At 41.1% G+C, this 16,566-nt stretch overlaps 1 protein-coding gene across 10 annotated transcripts in view; it reads right to left on the reverse strand.

Annotated features, from left to right (window-relative positions):
- Positions 1 to 1,369: 1,369 nt before the first annotated feature.
- itsn1 (intersectin 1 (SH3 domain protein)) overlaps positions 1,370 to 16,566 on the reverse strand; it is a 56,050-nt gene continuing 40,853 nt past the window's right edge. For 5 of the 10 annotated variants that reach the window (XM_061745192.1, XM_061745190.1, XM_061745195.1 and 2 more), the window contains 15 exons: positions 13,513 to 13,634; positions 13,283 to 13,389; positions 10,889 to 10,990; positions 10,693 to 10,774; positions 10,448 to 10,546; positions 9,668 to 9,751; positions 9,483 to 9,566; positions 8,367 to 8,498; positions 8,073 to 8,153; positions 7,804 to 7,925; positions 6,443 to 6,525; positions 6,269 to 6,352; positions 5,937 to 6,001; positions 5,042 to 5,150; positions 1,370 to 4,959 (listed from right to left, as the gene is read on the reverse strand). In XM_061745192.1, coding sequence (XP_061601176.1) covers positions 4,811 to 4,959; positions 5,042 to 5,150; positions 5,937 to 6,001; positions 6,269 to 6,352; positions 6,443 to 6,525; positions 7,804 to 7,925; positions 8,073 to 8,153; positions 8,367 to 8,498; positions 9,483 to 9,566; positions 9,668 to 9,751; positions 10,448 to 10,546; positions 10,693 to 10,774; positions 10,889 to 10,990; positions 13,283 to 13,389; positions 13,513 to 13,634 — 1,505 coding nt within the window. In that variant the 3' untranslated portion in view covers positions 1,370 to 4,810. Of the gene's footprint in view, positions 4,960 to 5,041; positions 5,151 to 5,936; positions 6,002 to 6,268; positions 6,353 to 6,442; positions 6,526 to 7,803; positions 7,926 to 8,072; positions 8,214 to 8,366; positions 8,499 to 9,482; positions 9,567 to 9,667; positions 9,752 to 10,447; positions 10,547 to 10,692; positions 10,775 to 10,888; positions 10,991 to 13,282; positions 13,390 to 13,512; positions 13,635 to 16,566 lie in introns of all 10 variants that reach the window. The other 5 variants (XM_061745187.1, XM_061745191.1, XM_061745186.1 and 2 more) reach the window with 1 other exon arrangement.

The raw sequence follows: 16,566 nt of genomic DNA on the forward strand, positions 1-16,566 counted from the left end.
ATACCGTCTCTGATCAGCACCAACAACTCATGCCAACTGTGAAGCACGGTGGTGGAGGGGGGGTGGTTTGAGTTCACCTTGCAGCTACAGGTTGCGGGGACCTTGAAGCCACTGCGTCAGCCATGAACTCTACTGCAAAACCTCGGCTCAAATGGGTCTTTCAAGTCAGATGACGATCCCGAGGTGGAAGGGAAGAATCCGGGTATCGGAACGGCCCGTCAAAGTCCGGCTCTTCACCTGGCTGAACTGCTGTGAGCAGTAAATGAACGCCCAGGAACTGCAGTGAGCTGAAGCAGAGCGGCCCAAATATACAGGACTGTCTCAGAAAATTAGAATATTGTGATAAAGTTCTTTATTTTCTGTAATGCAATTAAAAAAACAAAAATGTCATACATTCTGGATTCATTACAAATCAACTGAAATATTGCAAGCCTTTTATTATTTTAATATCGCTGATTATGGCTTACAGTAGGGCTGGGCAATATATCGAGATTTTAATATATATCGATATATTTTCATACGCGATATGGTACGAGACAATATCGTTTATATCGATTTAAAAAAAAAAGATTTTTTTTTCTTATGATTTGATTGATATAGCTTATTTTGTGACAAATTTACTTGAATCTTTTATTTGAGATTTGCACAAATGTTTTGTTATTTGCACCTCAGTGGAAAAGTCTGCCTGTTAATGTCTACATTGTATTAATTGCACAGTGTATTTTAATTTAATTGTTATGCAGGAAAGGGATATTTGTTTTATTTCATTCAAGAAGCATTTTTATTCTATATATGCAGGCAGTTTATTTTTATTTCATTTGTTTTATACATTTTGATATTGTGCAGACCTCTGTTAATAAAGGTACCTGTGTGACATTTGGCACGAGGCTTTGTATTAAAACTGACTGTTTTTTTAAGGGTTTGCCTCAGAAAAAAATGAAGCTAACAGAGATGCTAACAGAGATGCTAACAGAGATGCTATGCTATAATGCTTTGGGGAAACCCCAATTATGGCACAGAAAAAATATCAATATATATCGAGTATCGCCATTTAGCTAGAAAATATCGAGATATGACTTTTGGTCCATATCGCCCAGCCCTAGTTTACAGTTTAAGATTAAGATTCCCAGAATATTCTAATTTTTTGAGATAGGATATTTGAGTTTTCTTAAGCTGTAAACCATGATCAGCAATATTAAAAGGCTTGCAATATTTCAGTTGATTTGTAATGAATCCAGAATGTAGGACATTTTTGTTTTTTTAATTGCATTACAGAAAATAACAATATTCTAATTTTCTGAGAGTCCTGTGTACGCTTCTTAAATAATATGGAAATATGGAAATGAAATAAATAACAGAGGGGTGCAAGTCTTGGTCCAACTGAATTTTATTCTGAACATTGAAAGACAACCACATATCGTCTTCTACAGTGATAATTAACAGCAGGCCGCCTCCGTGGCGCCCGCCGCGCTCATATATTAACTCTCAGATAACAGCAGTATTTTACACAACCCGGGAGGTCGACAGTAACGACGGGCTCAAACTGGATTCGGTTGGGTCCGGTACGGAGTGGCAAGAAGGGGAAGAGGGACACCGGGACACCCAACAGCTTCCTCCGCCACGCGGCCCAGCTGCTGACTGGACAGTGTCTGGTCGCTACGGTAACCGACGTCCCAGCGTTAACTCGGAGCGTTACTGCAGCCGTGGCCTCAAATCAAAAAAAGGGACTAAATAGATTTGCTAACTAACACATCGAACTAGTAAGACTTCTGTACACTCGCCGACGCCTGCTGTCCGGTCGGACCGACGACGGCCGCCATTTTGAATACTCAGGTGGGTGAACTACGAGGAGCCATGGACGCGGCCAGCTAAGCAACCCCTGAGGTCGTGATCTCGGCGTGGAGAAGCGACATCATGATATGGTTGAATGAAAAATCCTTTTCTTTAAAAAAGAACCACCTTCTGTGAGACTGGACGGGGATCCCCCCCCCCCGCGTGAGAGTGAAGGCACCAGAAATACGCATATTATTGTCTTTAGTGGGTTGTTTTCTTTCAAAATACTTCCCTCTCTTTGCAAGTTACAAATCCTCTGATCTTAAATACTTAAGTGAATTAATGTTAAACACTGTAACCAATAAACTCATGCTTTCATGAGGCTTATTCTAGCTCACAAGCCAACTAGCTTTCTAATTTTAAGCAGTATTTTCACGCAGTTTCACTAATAGGACAACTTTTGTGGGAGTTTTAAAAGATAAAGGTGATGTTCTTGAACACAGATACAACCGGGGCACAGCGTTCGGCGGCTCGAGTTCAACAGAGGGCCTTAATCGAGCCGTTAAAGTGTTTTTAGCTATCAGTATTGATCCGAACGAGCTCGTTAGGGATCTCAGGATCCATGAAGGTCTGAGGAACTCTGAGGGGATAGACATGGGCACGTTCTGCTCAGATATCAGTTCATACAGTGGCTTTGATCTGCACACAAGAAAGAGAATCTAACCTAACCCATGTTGAGTTTATTTCATTTTTCCCGGACCAACCGTCCTTATCTGATTACTCAAAATGGCAGCTGTGATATCACTTCAGTCAAATCTCCTCCGCTCAAATATCAGCGGCGGTGTCCGTTTTAAAAGTGCTGGGCGTGCCGACGTGCTGCAAGGTTATTGCAGGTTTCCGTGTGAACGTGGTCTAAAACACGTCTGCCCCGCCCCCGGCCCGATGCCGTGGACCATTCCCTCCCTGCATAGTGACGACCGCTGCGACAGCTCGACGCAGCAGCAACGTGAAGAGTTTCTTATTCATGACAGAGGTCCGCTCCATCTGCAACCTCTTTGTGCACCCATAAAAAAAAGAAAAAAAAGAGACATTCTTCTTCACAGTACCTACATGTACACCAGCTTGCGTACCTGTTGCTTCAGCCACGTTATCGTGTTTGGTGCACGTCAAAGGGCCAGATGCTCCGGACGCTCGGCATACATCGTGTTAAAATCTTTCAGCTTATCACCGCTGGTAGAACTTCTCACTGAATCTGTACATATCTATTACTGGCTGGAACAAAGTGTCCAGCGGACGTGAAAAATAAAACGACGTTAAAAGGTCCTTCTACCTCCAAAACTCTGAGATGTGTAAGACTCGATGTGAAAAATAAGTAGGACTGAGCTGCGTCAGTGATTAATCTGTCCATCTTAAGACTCGTACAGTCACACACACACACACATTCATACTCACATCCACACACACACACTTAGAGGGTTGGATTTGCTTGGAACAGAGAAGAAGAGGGCCGGACTTGTGTGGAGGGTGAGACTGGCTGGATGAGGAAGGAGGAGAGGGAACAGTAGAGATCCGCCTGATTTCCCCGAGACTGGACGGGAGACTGAACTGGGTCGGACTGAGGGAGGACCCGCGCGGACTGGACTGGACCGGAGTGGAACAGAAACGAGCCTCGCTGAGACGGGTACTGCTGCTTCTGTAACATCTCTCATCTCAACAGGAACGACCTCCATGAAACCATCTCAGCCGGGCAGGAAGAGAGTCACGGACTGGAAGAACTAACTACCGTGACACATGGAAGTGGTTTTTGCAGTAACATGATTGTGGGTTAATAGCACATTAGTGTCAGTGAACTGACGTGCCAGTGGTCGTTGACGTTTATCTGTTTGTTAGCAATTAATAAAAACAAAACTACTAAAACCTGGTAGCCCGTAAACATGGCTTAAGACGATTGCAATTAGGGGGCAGGTTGGGATCAATTCATGTCAAAGCTGGAGCGTGTGTAGCGTGTTTGCTTAGCACAGGGGTCGGCAACCCAAAATGTTGAAAGAGCCGTATTGGACCAAAAACATAAAAAACAAATATGTCTGGAGCCGCAAAAAAATGAAAAGTCTTGTATGTATCAGCCTTAGAATGAAGGCAAATGGCGAAAGGCGAAATGTCAAGAAAAAAGTTAAAATGTTGAGAAAAAAAGTTGAAATGTCGAGAAAAAAATCGAAATGTCGAGAAAAGAGTCATAATTTCAAGAAAAACATTGGAAATGTCGAGAAAAAAGTCGAAATGTTGAGAAAAAAGTTGAAATGTCAAGATTAACGTTGAAGTACAATCTTGAGAAAAAAGTTGAAATGTTGAGAAAAAAGTCAGAAAAAAGTCAAAATAGTCAGAATTTTGTGAAAAAAGTCGAAATGTCGAGATTAAAAAGGAAAAAGGAAGAAAAAAAGAGAAAAAAAGAAGAAAAAAGAAAAAAGAAGAAAAAGGTCAAACATTTTTGAAAAAGCTCCAGGAGCCACTAGGGCGGCGCTAAAGAGCCGCATGCAGCTCTAGAGCCGCGGGTTGCTGATCCCTGGCTTAGCATGTTAATGCAAAGGCCTTCCCTCGTTTGGGCCGACCCTTTTCGTGCAAGATGCTCAGTGTGAAAAGAAAATAATTTTAAAAAATCCGTTGGTATTGTAAATTGTGTGAATTCACAGAAACACTGAGCTCCACATTGGTCGTATATGGGTGGAAATATGTGAGACAGGGTCAGCGCTGCCAGAGTTAACCTATAAGAGGTAATCTTCCAACCATGACACCGTGGAGCTAATTATTACACACCTTTAGTACAATTACTGATGCCTCTGGACTCGGGAGAAGATAGCTGGCACGCACAGACGTCCACTAAACCCAATGCACCACTTTAATATAACCAGCGTAATGAGAAAGTGCAGCCCAGTCCAGCCCGCTGGTCCAATCTAATCCAGTCCAGCTGCAGGTGCAGCTCGTACCGGGTCTGGTATATCCCTGTCAGGCCCGTCCAGTCCGACCCGGTCCTGCCCGCATCTCACGGCTCCTCAAACAGCTGCAGGTCCAGTCGGACCACGATCTCCCCCGTGGGAACCTCGTGCAGCAGCAGCCTCTTGGTGATCGGTCCTTTAGAGCCCTGATCCTTCTTGATTTCTGCCAGCCGGATCTCCGTCCTGCCCAGGAAATCTGTGGGGAGAAAACATTTGCTGCATTTATCCCCTGGGAAGGCCAGCCGAGGAGACGGAGGCTACGGGGGAGTGGTACCCACCGTCAGGGGAGAACTGGTCTCGCTCAAACACAGTGATACACAGGACGTCCTGCTCAAGGTCCTTAATAAAAAACTGACAATTGGAGTTCCACTTGGGATTCAGTGTGTCCTGCAGGGAAAGAAGATGACAAACTCAACGATCTGAGACACTTTTTACAACCACATGCACAAGGTCTTCATCTTTATTAAATGAGACTTTACGATATATCATTTTAAACATCAACAAATAACTTTTGTAATACTGTATTTGACCCGGTCTTTGTACGTTTTGACCGTATAGAAACATAATTCTCGTCCGTTATGTGAAATAAGACCTGGAAACAGGCATTGTGGCATAGAATTGTCAAATTGGTTTAATTTACCGTACAAATTGTTACAGATTACTTTTGTAATAATGTATTTGACCCGGTCTTTGTACGTTTTGACCGTATAGAAACGTAATTCTTGCCATTGTAAGAATGAGATGTACCTGCTGTACTGTACTGCCCTTACTTTTTAACAACTTGTGCTTTTTATTATTTTATCTCTTTGTTATTTAATGTTTAATTATGTCTTTCCGCTTTTAATGATATAAAGCACTTTGAATTACCTTGTGTTGAATTGTGCTATACAAATAAACTTATTTTTATTTAGTTTTATTTATTTCCTGGATTTTTTTCCTAATGTCAAAAGATATCGTTTTTTTTTACGTTATTCTTTTCCTCCAGAACCACGCAGCTCTGTGAGCTAAAACTATCTAGAGATGAAAATACCTTAAAATGACTAGAAACAACATGACTTAATTAAAACACTTTCAACTGATAAGAATGAAGAATGATATTAATAAAACCTGCACGTCTCCCAGTAACATAACTGTAGTAAATATTAACTAGAGCCATCTCTGCTGCGATCGTACCTGTAATGTTTTTGTGATATGGCACTGGGAACCCATGGTCACTTCACAGTACGGGTTACTCTTTCCTGGAGACGGAGAGAAAAATGATCCCACTTATGACACAGAAATAAAAGGAAGTCTATGGCTGAAAGGAAACACGAGGAAAAAACTAAACACAGCTGAGAAAAACACTGTAAATGCAGCAAGGGTATGATAGCATCCATCCATCCATCCATCCATCCATCCATCCATCCATCCATCCATCCATCCATCCATCCATCCATCCATCCCTCTATCTATCCATCCATCCATCCATCCATCCCACATTAAAACAGAAGGCTGGTTCTACGTACCGTGGGAACGACAGGGTTTCAGCTCAATCCCCTCCACGATATTGACCATCAGCCTCCCGATACCGGTGGCCCTCTGAGAGCGAACTGAGAGAAACACGGACAGAAACACAGTCAGCCGCTGCTGTCAAACACCAGGAGAGAGCCGGGGTGAGCAGACGTGAGCGGGGCAGATACCTAGATACGCCTTCTCCCTCTTCTTCTTCTCCGTCTCGATGAAGAGCTCTGAGGCCGCCTTAATCTTCTGAACCCACGCTGTCCTGAATCAACGCAAACGCACAAGAGAAATCACATTTTTAAAACTACTGCAAGCCGTTAGTCTTAACCATTTCCTGAGAGCCAAACAAAGACCAGTGACAACTAGTGAAATAAAATACACTTCCAACACGCCAAAGAATTCTGCATGTTACATAAGTTAAATATAAAACCCAGCTTTTATGATACTTGGGGGGTGGAGGGTTAAGGGGTTCCTGCTGGTGATATCAGCACATTTTGACATGTGTTGTGAAGAGTTGCCATGACAATGGGACGTGTATTAACACGTAGGTCCAAAGTAAAACACCAAATTCAGAAGGGTTGAAGGGAATACATTGAGAGAGTAGAGTTGAATCAACATGGAGAGAAAAGAGGAGGATGTTTAAACCACCAGCAAATTAAACTTTCATGCCCTCACGAGGGCAAAGCAGGGACGTCAAGAGAGACATTTGGTGTATTTGAATGGGACTAGGCTGAAAGTTGCTCCCCGTGAAGGAGCGTGTCCGTACTCTGGTTATCCATGTGTTGGTTCTGGGTTTCTTTTCATGCAGTCGTCGAAAAAGTTCAGCGGCTTTACCCCCGGGGGGTCTGTGGGATGCAACTAGCTCAGCTGTTGCCAGGCAACAAGCAGCCTTCCTCTGCTATTCTTCCACCCTTTCTATTTTTATTCTCTTTTATTCATTCATCAAATAACCTGCCTTTTTTTGGTATTTGAAGATTTTATTCTATATTGAAATCAAAAACATCCAATTATCTTTAACGGTTTTCCTTGTTAATATTTCCTGTTTTTTTTTCTCTCCATAAAGTTATTTTTTAATTTTTTTTTTATTATGCAGATGATCCAGAGGTCTCACAAATGTATCAAAGATGATACATCAGGAATTAAGAGGTTCACTTAATTAGGGGGCATCATTCAAATCCATTGATCTACACCAGTCCAGGGACAGCATATGCAAAACAGCCTTTTTGGCTAATTCTGACATATTTTACATTTGTTTAAATGTATTATTAATGTGCATTGTCCCTGATAACTAAACCTTTAAATAAATAAATAAATAAATAAATCTGGTGTCAGTGTGATAGAAATCGATCCATCTTGCTGAACTGCACAAACTGTCAAAATATGCTTTAAAACTTAATCTTAAAGGCAACTTGATGAGTTTGAACCTGAGGGTTTCTCTTTTACAGATGAGGTGAGTAACCGTTCCTAACAAACAAACTATGCGATAAGAAAAGGTTGTTGAAACCAGTGAGGGTACTTCAGGGTTAAACATTTGGATTACCTTTCATTGATGCTCTCAGCTCTGAGCGTGTAAACTCTGTCTATGTGAGAGATGTGGAAGAGCGGCTCGTCCCCCGACGGGTCCGTTGGCAGCTTCACTAGCACCTCGTTTAAGAAGATCGGCTGTAGGTGACCACAGGTTGCAGTTAACAGGAAGTTATGCACGACCTCACCCATGTACAACTGTACTAGGACAACTGCAGCTGAAGTGAATGTGCGTGTGACCAGTGTGACCAGTGTGACCAGTGTGCGTGTGCCGGTGGGTCTCACCGTCTTGTACATGCGGTACTGCAGGTGCGTTTTGGACGAGAACACTTTGTCGGACCCCGACGAGCCCAGGGGTTTGGTCACCTGTGAGAAGTAAACAGTTTTACTTTCACTGTGCTGATTTTCTTGGGACAGGTGAGGAATCTTGTTTTACAGAAAGAAAGAAAGTGCAAAGAAAGACAGGTTGGGTGTTTAGTGAGGGGCGTACAGAAATGTTCCCGGCTGCTACGCTTGTTTCAGGTGAGACGGTGGATCTGTGGCGCCACCTACAGGTGAGGCGGGGGAGTCTTCTCTCACCTGAGTCAGCAGCAGGAAGTCGTTGAACAGAAACCCGTACAGCTCCTTGCTGCTCTTGGCTTTAAACAGCTTCCCACTGTGGAGGAACTTCCTGGGGCCCAGACAGTTGGTGACCGAGTTAAACACCAGTTGCTGAATAACAGAGACACAGTTTGAGCTTTTTTTTAAACTTTCGTTATCAATTAACTCTGGAACGATTTAGTCCGTCTCAATTCTGTTAAATACCTGAAGTGTTAAATAAGCTGAATGCATGAAGAGGAAAGAGGGTGCAACAGTTTCTCATTTATTTGCGATCAGCACCTTGTTGGAATCTTTGATATCTTAACGTTTTATTTAGTTTTCTAGCAAAAAGAAAACAAAAAATAAAAAAAACATCCTAGAATTTTGTTGCACTGCCTTTAACTCAGATTATAAAACAAAGTGGCCGTGTTATCATTCTGGTAAGTTTACGCAATGTTGCTGCATTAATTTGGATCATTTTTTTCTCCAAGATCTGATACTGATGAAGGGAGAGTTGTGTCACTCTCATCTTTTTTTTTCCCCCTCTCATCTAACGCTGGTTAGGGTCTGGACTCTGGGAGTCGATCCATGTGTGAAAATGCTGTTTCAATCCCCCCGAACCTCTTGTCCTTAGAGATCCCAGCCCCCGGCATTTTAAAATGTGCATTCAGGGAAGTAAAGGGAAATAAAGGGAAATAAAAATCTATTGACGTACAGTATATTCAGGTAATCGACCCCCTTTTATGGGCACATAACATCCTTTGCTCTGGTTCCCCTGAACCATAAGTTTCCCGGCAAACTGAAGATGCTGCCGAGTTCTGCTGCTGATTTTCTCTCATTAGATTTAGTAAATATTCATCTATTTAAAGCCATTTTTCCATCCTTCCAGGTTTTATTAATGGGTCAGACCGTTCTTAACCCAGTTTCAGTCGTATCTTTAGTTGTTTGCTAGATTGGTGCTGAATTTGACTAAAACCGATTCACATCTTGTCCAAGACTAAAGCAACATGAAGGAAACTATCACAGTTTCCTCTGATGCTCATTTTCTGCAGACACAAAAGATTGTCTGGACGACTGGTGGTTGGCATGCGTCCGTGCGTGTTTGATATGCTTTACCTCCGACAAGCCCTCACACTGGACGTGAGCCTGGATCCACTCCAAGCGGTCCGAGTTTTCCTTTTCCCTGACGCCCTCGTTCACCTGAAAACACACAGGTGTGACTACAGGTGTAACTACCTCCGGCCTTAACGTGCCGCCTGGACGGGTACGTGTTTGTGCCCCGGACACGTGAGTGCGCTCACCTGCGAGCACAGCTCCTCAGCCTTCTCCAGAGCAGCCTTCAGGTGGCTGTGGTCGGGGTGGGACTCGGGGGTGTTTTCCAGGATCTACAGAGACAAGCAGAGCGGTCAGGAAGAACGGAACGGTTACTGGAGGGTTTGCAGGGTGTGACGTGTGTGTGTTTGTTTATACGTTTATTTAAAAGGATCCCCATTAGCTGACGCCAAAATGAAAGCTAGTCTTCCTGGAGTCCAGACAATAAAATATAAATCAAACATACAATCTCAATTCATAAAGTACATTAAAAATAAATAAAATTACAAATAAGAAATAAAGAAAAACATCATACAAATCATATATAATTTGATGTATTGACCTCACTCAATCAGATACGCTATATGATGTTAACGTGATGACAACAAATACATTCTTAGTCTTCGTTTCAAATCAGCCTCTTTTGATGTCACGATTCTCACCTGGAAGGGTTTTCCAATATGTGACTGATCTATAAAGTACGGTCCTCTTCCTAGACTCAGACATAATCCCACCACTATTCGCCCCTCGAGTGTTGTGTTATGAATGAACATATGAACAATAAGTTATATTATTATAGAGAAATGTTAATAATTCTATGGAAATATGTAAGTACATTAGTAGATATCTTATCCTCAACCCTCAGCCAGGAGAGACGTTCATGCATTTCTGCAACACTTGTCCATGGAGAACAACCAAGAACAAGCGTTGCAGACTTGTTTTGAGCCACTTGTAGTTGTTTTAGAAGAGTGTGTGTGTGCAGTCCTCACGTTTTTGATGATGAGAGGGTAGCGCGTGACTCTCTGCATGGGTTTGAGCAGGAAGCTGGACAGCGGCATGCCCTTGCACCTGGGATCCATGGCCAACCTCTGACGGACACACGAGAGCAGACATGAGCAAACTCTACCTCCACTTCAACAGCAAGCTTTCACCGTCTGGTTTTAGACCTTTTTTTCCCAAAGAAAAGTTGAACAAAAACGCTGCTGACGGTGCAAAGAGATAAATATGTGTAAACCTTGAGGAAGTCTTTGATCTCGGGGTTGTCGTCTGTCTTCTGCTGAATCAGCGTGGCGCCGTTCAGCTGACACGAACAGAATCTGAGCAGGAAAACAGATTGTATGATCACTTAAAGATTCATTCAAGTCTCTAAAGAAATGAACCGATCTATTTCCTGACTGGACACGTCAGGAGGGATAGATGAAAAGCTGAACCTGATGTACGGCTGCATGTGGGGCAGCTGGTTGGTCAGGATGTCCCCGATCATCTTCACAGGCATCCGATCCCCCGACATCTTCTTCCTCACCCTCAGAGCCCTGCGGGGAGACACTGGGTCAGTGCTGTTAACGGCTTCTAACTCTTCTTCTAGGGGACCCGTAGCATAAAAATTAAGTGTTTTTTTTTTTTTTACACGTTTGAGAACATACAGTACAGGACTGTCTCAGAAAATTAGAATATTGTGATAAAGTTCTTTATTTTCTGTAATGCAATTAAAAAAACAAAAATGTAACTGATTCTGGATTCATTACAAATCAAATGAAATATTGCAAGCCTTTTATTTTAATATTGCTGATTATGGTTTACAGTTTAAGATTCCCAGAATATTATATTTTTTTGAGATAAGATATTTGAGTTTTCTTAAGCTGTAAGCCATGATCAGCAATATTAGAATATTAAAAGACTTGCAATATTTCAGTTGATTTGTAATGAATCCAGATTGTATGACATTTTTGTTTTTGTAATTGCATTACAGAAAATCACAATATTCTAATTTTCTGAGACATTTCCTGTATATTTCTGTGTCTGAAGTCTAAATCTCAGATGCAACACAACCCCCCTCAAGCTTGCTCGGGGCTGAAATGTCTGAAATGTTTAATTAAATATGTATTTTCTTAGATTTGCAGGGAGCTATGACATCACAGACCCCAGTCAAAACTAAAACTAACATTTTCCAGCCTGTTTTTCTCCATTTGCTTCACCTCAGAAGTGGGATACGGACAGGTTTTTTTTAATGTTTTTAACACCAAATTTTCATCAGCACTTATTAGCAGAGCCGGATTAACGCAAAGGCAAACTAGGCATGTGCCTAGGGCCCGATTGACAGGGGGGGCCCAGACAGAGGGACAAAAAAAAAAATATATATTTTTTTTTTTTTTTTTTTTTTGTTGTCTGCACACATATTAATGGTTGATAACATCCCGGTAAAAACCTAAGGCATATAAATATGTGCATTATTACTATATTTAGTATACATACATATATATACGCATACATACGCACAGGGCCGCCGCAAGGGATGTGCGAACCGTGCGACCGTACGGGGGCTCGCGCCCCAAGGGGCTATGGGCCGTTTTTTTTTTTTCCCCCAATTTTTTTTTTTTCGTTTTTTTTTCCTTTTTTCCCTTATAAATATCAACAGTCACGTTCCATTACAGACCTAAATGTGTACTAGTCTGTGCATATCAATAAATATATGTGCAATGATGACGCGTGTCTGTTGTTCAATACAATTGATCAGACCAAGCGCGGACACAAGCTAGTCTGATCCAGACGGTGGAGTTGGAACAAACTGTCACACAATGTCGAGAGAACGAGACAGAATCAGGAAATTTCCATCAGGGGATGAAAAAAGGAAAAAACGAAAGAAAATGGAAGAGTTTAATGCCTCTCTGAAAGGCACGTTTGATAAATTTGTTACAAAAATCACCGATCCGCCCGGGTCTCAAGCAGCCGTGGGGCCCCGCGTCGAGGCAAGAGATGATGATGAGGCAGGGGAAGGTATCCAGTATTTTGCTAATTGGAGAGTTAAAATTGCGCATATAGACACCCGATCCGACCCGAAAACCCCCAAAATTTCGCAAAAATGTAATAGAGCGTTGTAATAATGTATAAATAATACAAATCTAAAAATAGTCCGATAGACTAATATACAACACATGAATTATTTTGGAATACAAAGAACCAACTTGACTATGACTATGCTATGTAAAATGTGAATTAAGTTTCATTAGTAACTTTGGTAAGTTTAAGGTTTCATAAATAACATCGATGGAGGGGGGCCCAAAAATCCCAGTCTGCCTAGTGTAGTCCATTTATTTAATCCGGCTCTGCTTATTAGGTAACTTAGAAAACAAACCAATAAGTCCCACTAGTACCGTTCTAACACCTCTAAATATTATCCTCTAAAATATATAATAAATAAAACAATAAAACTGCAGAATGTTGTGATGAATGAGGGTTACTGAGCAAACGAGATGGAGGAATTATGTGAGTTTTGACAAAAAGAACAACAAAACACTTCAGGAGTAGTTTATGTCCATATAATAATAATAATATGTCCAGGTTTAAGATCAAAAGTGTAGGCCAGATTTCCCTGCAGAAGTGGAGTATGTAACTCCTGTTGAAATAAAGCGCTGCAGTACTTTAAACCAAAGTTCCTAACATACCTTCATTAAGACCTTGTAAAAAGTAAGTAAAATAAGTCTTGTTTGAAAGCACCATTCTGTTTAAGGTTGTGGGCCGAGAGGGAGATACTTGAACAAACTCATTTCAGGCAGCCGAACTATATCAAACAAATCAGTCATTTACGAGGACATGTCCATCTTTACTTGAGCAGCTTGATGTTGCACATGATGAGCTCCTTCCAGTTGACAAAGATCATGGCCACCTCCTTCTCAGTCAGCAACTCAACGTCCAACAGAGGCTTGTGAAAGATCTACAAATGCACATTTGCAGCTTTATTTAGACTTTACTTCAACTTGTACATCAGTGACATAAATGCTACAAATAGCGTTTCACAATCAAGGTTATTGAATGTGTTTTTGTTTGTGTCCTTCACCTCTGTGACGAGCTGCAGATCGTTGACGTAGTTTTCCTCGGTGACGATCAGCTCGTGGATGTAGCCCTGCCTCTTCCTCTCCATGGGGCTCAGCATGTCCAGCAGGTGGAGGTCGGCGCACCCTGAGGTTCAGACGGGACACGAGACACGCCGGCCGTCAGTCAAGCATCATCATCATCCGTGGAGGAACACACACACACACACACACACACACACACAGGAGCAAAATGGTGCTTTGTGAAGCGGCTTCAAGGCATACGTACCTGGTGTACAGGTATTCAGATCAGAGCGGTCGCTCTGGAGGAGAGTTCGGGTCAAAGGTATCAGTTATGTACGCAGTCTGTGGTGAAACGCCGTTCATTTCTGTCAGTCCACTAAGAGTTTGATGGTTTAGGTTTTCCTACTTTCTTATATGGCTCCTGTTTTGATTCCAGCTAATAAATATTTTTGTCTAGTCAGATTACTGACATTCACTGAGAAAATTAAACACAATTATTTTAAAGATTCTGATAAATGAAATAAAAAATCTGGAAGAAGCTTAATGTCACTGGATTCTTAAGCTATTATGCCTAAGTAAAGTCAGCATCTCTGCTTGTTTACAGGACTGTCTCAGAAAATTAAAATATTGTGATTTTCTGTAATGCAATTACAAAAACAAAGATGTCATACATTCTGGATTCATTACAAATCAACTGAAATATTGCAAGCCTTTTATTATTTTAATATTGCTGATTATGGCTTACAGTTTAAGAAAAACTCAAATATCCTATCTAAAAAAATTAGAATATTCTGGGAATCTTAATCTCAAGCTGTAAGCCATAATCAGCTATATTAAAATAATAAAAGGCTTGCAATATTTCAGTTGATTTGTAATGAATCCAGAATGTATGACATTTTTGTTTTTGTAATTGCATTACAGAAAATAAAGAACTTTATCACAATATTCAAATTTTCTGAGACAGTCCTGTATATGTTATTTGCTTCATCTTATCCTTAAACCAAATTCAACAAAGATTATTTTGTGCTGCATTTCACTGCCAGTACATGTTTGTCCACTAGGGGGCAGAAGTACTGCACAAGCTGTCAATCCTGGATATTTCCTTAGAAAACTGACACATTTAATTTAAAAAAAGCTGTCAACTTGGTTTCTTCAGATAACAGAGTATTATATAGCTTTAACAAAAAACATGATTCAGAGACTTTTTTTATGACATTTGCCAGAATAATATGGCAACAGGCTTGAATGAAACATTCTTACTGGACAAAGAATATCTTTAACATGTTTCTTGCCTTTAAGGCAGAGAGATATTAATAAATCCTTGTGTTTGCGTGAAAGTGAGTAAAGAGGCCAGGTGACTGTCTCAGAGCGTTTAATCATCAGGATCATTCCACTTCACCGCTTCATTGAAACCTCCACCAATAAAATCTCAGAACATTTCGGACAGCGCTAACATTCTGTACATTTCATTCATTCAAGCTTCCTTTCCTGCTCTTTTGGGTTTCCGTCTGACCATTCATGCCATTTTTCTTCCTCACTCACTCACACATGCACCAAGTGCAGTCTGGCTACATTTGGCTTTGTTATCAGTCCATTCATTCATTCATTCATTCATTCTTCCATTCATTCATTCATTCATTAATTCATTCATCAGTTCTGCTGTATATATTCACATGAAGCATCAACCATTACCATTCATTAGATTAAATATGGATCAAAGAGAGCTTTGACTTTTTTTGTAAAAACCAGACCAAACCAGAGCAACGTTTCACAGCAGAAATTAGGCAAATCTGCATTATGTTAAAAGCAATAAAAGACAGAGATGTTAAAAAGTTTCTTACACTTGGACTGCATGCCAAAACTGTACAAAACCAGGAGGATGTACTTTTTCCATCGGCATCATTTCTAATGACTGAATGTTTTGCATGTAATGTGGTGGTGGCGGTATGGGGAAGTACAAGACTAGTGTGAAGCGAGTCTCTGGTCTGGACGGATCTTTGTTCTAACCTAAAACACTCCGACTTCTCAAACGGGTGAAAACTCTGACCCTGAACACCAGGACCTTTTATCTAAAAAAAAAACAACACAAAAACAATAAAACAAAAACAAAAAAAACTAAAATTAACCCAGTTTGTTAAAACGGCAATGGTTTAGGCTCATCGACCAATCAGTGAGCTTCACCTCCAATACTGACAATAAGGAGCCAATGGGACCCGAGCAGGTTCATAACACTAGTACACCGATGCTTCATGTATAAAAATTAGCGTATTTCAATATTCATTTCATTCACTGTTTTGTATCTGAGGGTAAACAATAAAATCACAATACTGTCATCTGAATAAACAAAAACAATACAAATGTGATGGCAGCCCCTGTAATACTAGTCTGTTGCTATGCACACAAAAGGTAAGGCGGAGACACTCTGGAGGTGTATGTTGCCAAGGTAACCAGTAAAACACAGTATAGAGATTGCTTGAAAGTGAGCCAGTGCTTTCTGTCCGTTCAGTTGTGAACCGTCCCTGGAGATCACATCCTCATTCAGAAATATTACATAAGTGTGACATCTTAAGGACAAAACGATAAAGAAGGCTGATTTAAAGTGAGAAAAAAAAAAACGCAAAGCAGGGTTTTGGAAAACTGTGAGGGCGAGTGTCGTCTTAAACTTAGGCTCCTGTTTTTTTTTTGTCGTTGTTTTAAATAAGTTTGTCCTTTTAAACATGTCACGGTTTTCTGTCCCTTCTTTAAGGTTTCATAGGCTTGAAGTGATTCATAAAGTCAGTTTGCAGTGCAGGTGGAGTTTTGTGATAAAAGACTTCTCAAAGGTGCTTCACAGTGTGGGAAGTTCAAGGAGGTAAATAAAAAGTAAGATTACTTAAAAATAGCACATCTTTGAGGAAAGGGCAGCTATTTAAAAACAGACCACTTTCTAACCGGGAGAGTAAAAGGAGGAAATAACAGCTTTTGTACCTGGATGTTAAATATGAAGCCAGAGCTTGTGCGACTACGAAGCTCACAGATTAACGCCGCATGTGTAACTCTGCAACAACAAAGAGCCT

The sequence above is a fragment of the Cololabis saira genome, chromosome 17, assembly GCF_033807715.1.
Source record: "Cololabis saira isolate AMF1-May2022 chromosome 17, fColSai1.1, whole genome shotgun sequence".
Lineage (NCBI taxonomy): Eukaryota > Metazoa > Chordata > Actinopteri > Beloniformes > Belonidae > Cololabis > Cololabis saira.